This window comes from Lottia gigantea, assembly GCF_000327385.1.
Source record: "Lottia gigantea unplaced genomic scaffold LOTGIsca_109, whole genome shotgun sequence".
Classification (NCBI taxonomy): Eukaryota; Metazoa; Mollusca; class Gastropoda; family Lottiidae; genus Lottia; species Lottia gigantea.
Window position 1 is genome coordinate 363,554 of NW_008706978.1, and position 5,935 is coordinate 369,488.

At 34.5% G+C, this 5,935-nt stretch overlaps 1 protein-coding gene across 1 annotated transcript in view; it reads right to left on the reverse strand.

Moving 5' to 3' along the window:
* Positions 1-3,893: 3,893 nt before the first annotated feature.
* The window catches only part of LOTGIDRAFT_171076 (hypothetical protein), a gene marked incomplete at both ends in the record, with an annotated part of 3,168 nt that continues 1,126 nt past the window's right edge, over positions 3,894-5,935 (reverse strand). The window contains one exon of the mRNA XM_009046942.1: positions 3,894-3,980. Coding sequence (XP_009045190.1) covers positions 3,894-3,980 — 87 coding nt within the window. The remainder of the gene's footprint in view (positions 3,981-5,935) is intronic.

Consider the following 5,935-nt stretch of genomic DNA (forward strand, 5'->3'; position numbering starts at 1 on the left):
TAAAACTATGATCCAAAAGATGTCTGATCTCCCAGAGGAGAGATTACGTGCGTGTCCTCCGTTTACTTACGTCGCAGTTGACTGTTTCGGTCCATGGGAAATTGTGACAAGACGCACCAGAGGAGGCAGTGCATCCTCTAAACGTTGGGCAGTCATATTTGTATGTCTTTCGTCCAGAGGTATCCACATCGAGATCATAGAGGAAATGACTACTTCGTCTTTCGTAAACGCCTTACGAAGATTTATATCTGTCCGTGGAAAAGTTAAAGAATTCTTTTCTGATCGCGGTTCGAACTTCGTGGGAGCTGTACGGGAACTCGGGATACCAGCTATATGTGTCGAAGATGTTGAAATAAAAACATTTCTAAATGATCAAAATGCAGTATGGAAGTTCAATACGCCTTACTCTTCACATCATGGAGGCTCATGGGAACGCCTTATAGGAACTGTTCGTCGGGCGTTGGACTCAATTTTGTATGAAGCTAGACATCAGAAACTTACTCACGAGCTATTATGTACATTTATGTTTGAAGTTATGGTGATTGTAAACTCACGTCCGCTCGCTCCTATTTCTCCTGATCATGAAGCTCCGAATATGATGTCGCCGAACTCACTTTTAACTCAAAAAGTTGGTGATTCAACTGAAGACTTCAGTGGTTTAACCATTCGAGATGCGTATTCTTCACAATGGAAATTCGTTCAAGTGCTCGCTGAGAAATTCTGGCATCAATGGAGGCATGAATATATACAATCGTTGCAGTGTCGTCGAAAGTGGCAACAGCCTCAAGAGAATATTCGGGTTGGAGATTTAGTGATCGTAAAGGAGAACGATTTACATAGAAATCAGTGGCCTGTCGGATTAATTGAATGCGTTTACCCGGGAAAAGACGATCTTGTGAGAAAAGTTAAACTTAGAGTAATTAAAGATGGTAAACCACATGACTATGTTAGACCAATAACTCAGGTAGTGTTTTTATGTCATAATTCAATTGAAAACGTATGCATCTTTTCATTAAGTTAAATTTGGATTTGGAAGTTATAGTGATTTTTGCGAAATCAGACGGGGAGTGTGCCGTCTCCTTATTTATGTTTCTGTCATTATATATTATTATCACATGCTTATCAACTTTCAATATATTTCTGTAACGTTGTTATAGTTAATTATTTTGGTAAATTTCGTTTCGGATAAAAGATCAATATTTAGTCTACTTTCATTTTCACTTTCTATTTTCGGTAGAAATCAGACTGTTGTTGCTTTTATTGTTTTGGATTCAATCCACCTTTTTTCTATGTTATCCATCGTTGGTAAACCAAAGTGTGAGTAGGATTGTGTTCTATAATGATTATATTTGTATTATGCATTGATATTTCTGCGATAAAGTGCACTTTGATGGTTTTTGGAGTGACAGTCTGAGCAAGTATTTTATGTAAACATCGCTATATTTTGAGTGTTTTCATTGCATAACTTACCGTTATATTGAGTCAATATGAGAACTGTTTAGCCTTTGTATTGTCAGTATGTGTAACATTGTGTTTTATGTTTGTTTCAGCTTTTTACCTCGTTTTCTTCTCAATAAATCTATGATACTGAGAACTGGTTATCTATCTGCAAAGATCCCTTGCGAAATAAAAACAGCCTCTTTCATAGTTCATAAAATCTTGATTTGAATTATGAACGTAATTAGTAGGCTATATTCTGCACAAATATTCCATGGAAGTATGTCAATGATTCCTCTAAAATCAGTGAAAGAGTTGTTGGATGGACCTGTATATTCAAATGGCCTAAACATCCAGCATGATTATATTCTCTCTATGACATGCTGCTGCTAGTACCTTCCATATCATCAACGATTCTACCAAAATCTTCAAGACCAATATCCTTATGTTTACAGCAAAAGACAGCTTATAGATAATATTAGTCCATGACTTGACCCTCAATAATCATATGAAAGACAAAATTAAGATTTTAATCATATAAATTTTGTTCTATTATATTTTTTCTATTGATTTTTGTTGATTTCATGCGAGTACCTAATAAATTGTCAAACCGTTTTGTTTTACAGGATTTACCTTTAACAATTATCAGGAGGATGTTTGTTTTTTATAATTTCAGCCATTTCATCACAAGAAATACTACATATAATTAATAATTATTACTAATGATATCTATTTTTATTAACTTATCAAATGTCTAGTCTAAAAGTTTTGAGGGGTCTACAATGGGAAGCAGTGTCCGCTAAACAAGTGAAAAGGATTAACCAAATACTACAGAAGATTTGTTCAAAGATTCGTTGGTCATGTCACTGAAGATATTGGCTCCTACGCTGTTATGTCTGTAGAGGTCAACCAACAATCAATAAAAGTGCTGATGACAACCATGTACCAAGGAGCGCACTACAGAGAAAAATATTTAAAAAAAATGAAACATCCAGGAGGCCAACTTTTCGTGGACACTGAAATTGAAAAGGCACCCTGTGATACATCCAGGGATGTCATAAGATAAAGCCGTCACCCGAACTTCACGCAATAGTTGATTATTCCTCATCTGACGAAGGTGAACCTATTCCTCACAAAGACTCCCAGAATGCACCTACGATCTATGCCAATCGTTGTGTCAACCAACAATATTTAATCAACTTAATATAATTTTGAAGAGTATTTATTCAAAAGATATAGCTGCTATAAAACCAAGGGACATTTATAATATACAGATAGAATCAAAATATATCAAACCAAAAGTTTTTAAGAAATGGGAGAATTACCTCGAGTGTCATTTTGATGACGAAGATATTAAAAATACTTCAAACTTTTAAAGATGTCTATTAACAATATCAGATATCAATGTTTTCAGTATAAATATGTTTATGATATTATATTTACTAACACAAAACTACTAAAAATATCTAAGAAGGAAAGCTCCTTATGTACGTTCTGCTCCTCTCATGTTGAAAGCCTTAATCATCTATTTATATTTTTACACCCAAAAAATTTGGAGTTTGGCTATATCTCATCTTAAAACTTTGAACCATTGATTTTAACCCTAAAAACGCGGATATTCATCTAGGGGCATATAAAGACATTTTTAAAAATGAAAATACTGTGATAAATTTGACAATAATATTAACAAAATATTTTCTGTATAAATGTAAACTAAGAGAGACACAACCCAATTGTAACGAATATATTAATTTTTTGAAACATGGTATAGAAATTGAATGTAAAATAAATAAATTTTAGTTTATATAAAAGTATGTATTTCCTCACATATATTTATAAATATTGAATATTAGTAACATATTTCGTTTTAAAAAATATCTTACTACTGATTACTTAGTATGCATATGTACACTTTTATTATTACTACTATTATTGTTTGTTTACAACTAATTATGTAATATTGTATGTGCTTATGTTGTAGATTTCATAAATAAACTGTATAAAAGCTCTAAAAAAAAACCAAAAAAACAATATTGAAGCGGCCACTACGAAAATATTCCACTAGCCGACTCTGAAACCGATGTAGATTTTCATAACCGAAAACCCTTTCCCTTGCAAAGAGTGCTGGACCTGTACGAAATCGAAAACTTACCAAAAGACGATTATGAACTGAACTTTTGACATATTGAGGAATGTTTTCTTTCAATTTTTATTTATTCGGTTTCATTTTAAGAGATCGTCGGGGAGAGAGAGAATAAAGAAGTTGCGCCAGAGTATTGCATTGGTTATATTGGAAACACGCAATAGATATCACTCGTAGTACTTATCTATCGAGAGCTAAACGAACTGACTCATCAGTTTTAATTACCTCCCTGACGTTCACTTCCTGTTATCTGGCAGTTAGCCATATTGTATTATTGTTTAATTCACTTACAATATATCAATAGAGTTTCACCTCAGTTGAGAGTTGAATAAGATTGTCCGTCCTTCGTCACAACTCGGTAATTAATGATGTTACTGCGTGGAACACCTGCTATTTCAGTCTTCAAATGAGCAAAATACTCTGAGATTGTTTTACTTGTAACTTTAGCACGTGACCTCTTGATGTTTTGTATCGCTCTTTCCGTAGTCAAATCTTTGTGTCGCTTAAGAAATAGTTTGGCCCATTAATAACCAGGTAAAATTTCATTGAACCTGCTTTTCGACCCTTTCTGTCAAAGTAAAAGTTAACAAAACATGTGATGTCTATCAAATCTAAAGGATAGCCCCATTTTCTGCAAGTTAGATGTACAGAGATGTGAGCCGACAAACTTGGGGCCTCCCCCAAGAAAATTTTCGAAAAATCAAGTCAAAATCATACAATTTTTATCATCTCTCACTTTAAAAATCAAATTTTTGTCTCATTGCTTCTCTGCTTGTTTCATTTTCAACATGTTCTTTGTATTCCCTCTTTGATAGATTTCGGGGAAGGGAGGGTTTGATTCTCCCAAATGTACAGGCCTAGGGTGGAGCAGACACTTTATTTAGAAATTAGGATTAAGGGTCTTGATATTGGGTTTTCTTCTGTTCTTATTCTGATCTGAAATTAGAAAAAATTATGACCACCAGCAGAGTCATTGACTTATTGGTGTGTAATAAACATACCAAATGAACAATATAAAGATATAGGACAATCCTGTCCAGCTGCAGAGTCATTGACTTATTGGTTTTCGGGGAAGGGAGGGTTTGATTCTCCCAAATGTACAGGCCTAGGGTTCTTATTCTGATCTGAAATTAGAAAAAAAATAGTATATATAGTATAGTATCTGTTATGTACTGATTGTTTTTAGTTTACTATGAACAATATTATCATTTAAGTTCTTATTTTTTGAATATGCAACTATCATTTTCTGCTTATAGACATGGGGGAATTTCTCTTGAAGGCTCTTATAGTGGGCATGAACTATCTTGATTGCTGGTTGTATTAAACGGGACAACAAAGGGTGCTATGCCTACATTATGATGAATATTAAGTCCTATAGGTCTTGCTGTATTCAATGTCTCAATCCAATGGGCCTCCCTAGATTGACGGAATTTGGTAGTTTCATCTTCGGGCAAGTCAATTTCTATACGCTCAATTGGGATTAGGGTGAGATCGTCTATTGAATGGTCGCCGAGGATGAAATGATTAGAAACAGGCTTATCTTTCTTTAATTTGATGTCTGACCTATGAGCGAGTTCGTAAATTATTCTTAGTTTCTCCTACATATTGTTTGGGGCATTTCTTGCATGAAATTAAATATATTACATTCGAATGTTCACATGTTAGATGTTCCTGGATCGGGTACCTTTTATTCGTAGAGTTGCTTACAAAATAATGAGTTTCTGATATAAAGGGACATGTTTTGCATCTACTGGACAAACATGGAGCACTTCTTAAACCTGGAGGTACTTCGGCATAAAGTCTGTTTTTAGCTGCTATCTGTGCTAAGGAGGAATTTTTTATGTTTCGTAAAAATCGTTTAGAGTACCCACGTTTTGAGAAAACAATCTTACAGGCTTGGTTGAAATCAGACGATCTTGTACAAATTCGATGAAATCGTAAAACTTGTGACTTAATTATACCAGAAAAGGTATGTTTTGGGTGAAAGGAGCTCTTGTGCAAGAGTTGATGAGTATCAGTTTCTTTGAAATACACTTTAATATCCAGTTTATTTGTTTCTGCTATGGAATCTCCCTTAAAGACTGTGGTATCGAGAAAGTCTATGCTTTTGTCACTCACGTTTGCGGTTAGTTTGATAGAAGGATGGTGGTTGTTGAGAATTTCAAAGAATTCCCAAAACTGTTCGATAGAATAAGTCCAAACCATAAAAATGTCATCCAAAAAGCGTCCGTAAAAAAGTGGGTCAAATGGACAGAGGGGCAACACCTCACGTTCCCACTCTGCCATGAAAAGGTTTGCGTACGAAGGGGCGAATCGTTTGCCCATTGCCGTCCCTGAAGTTTGTAAATATGTTTA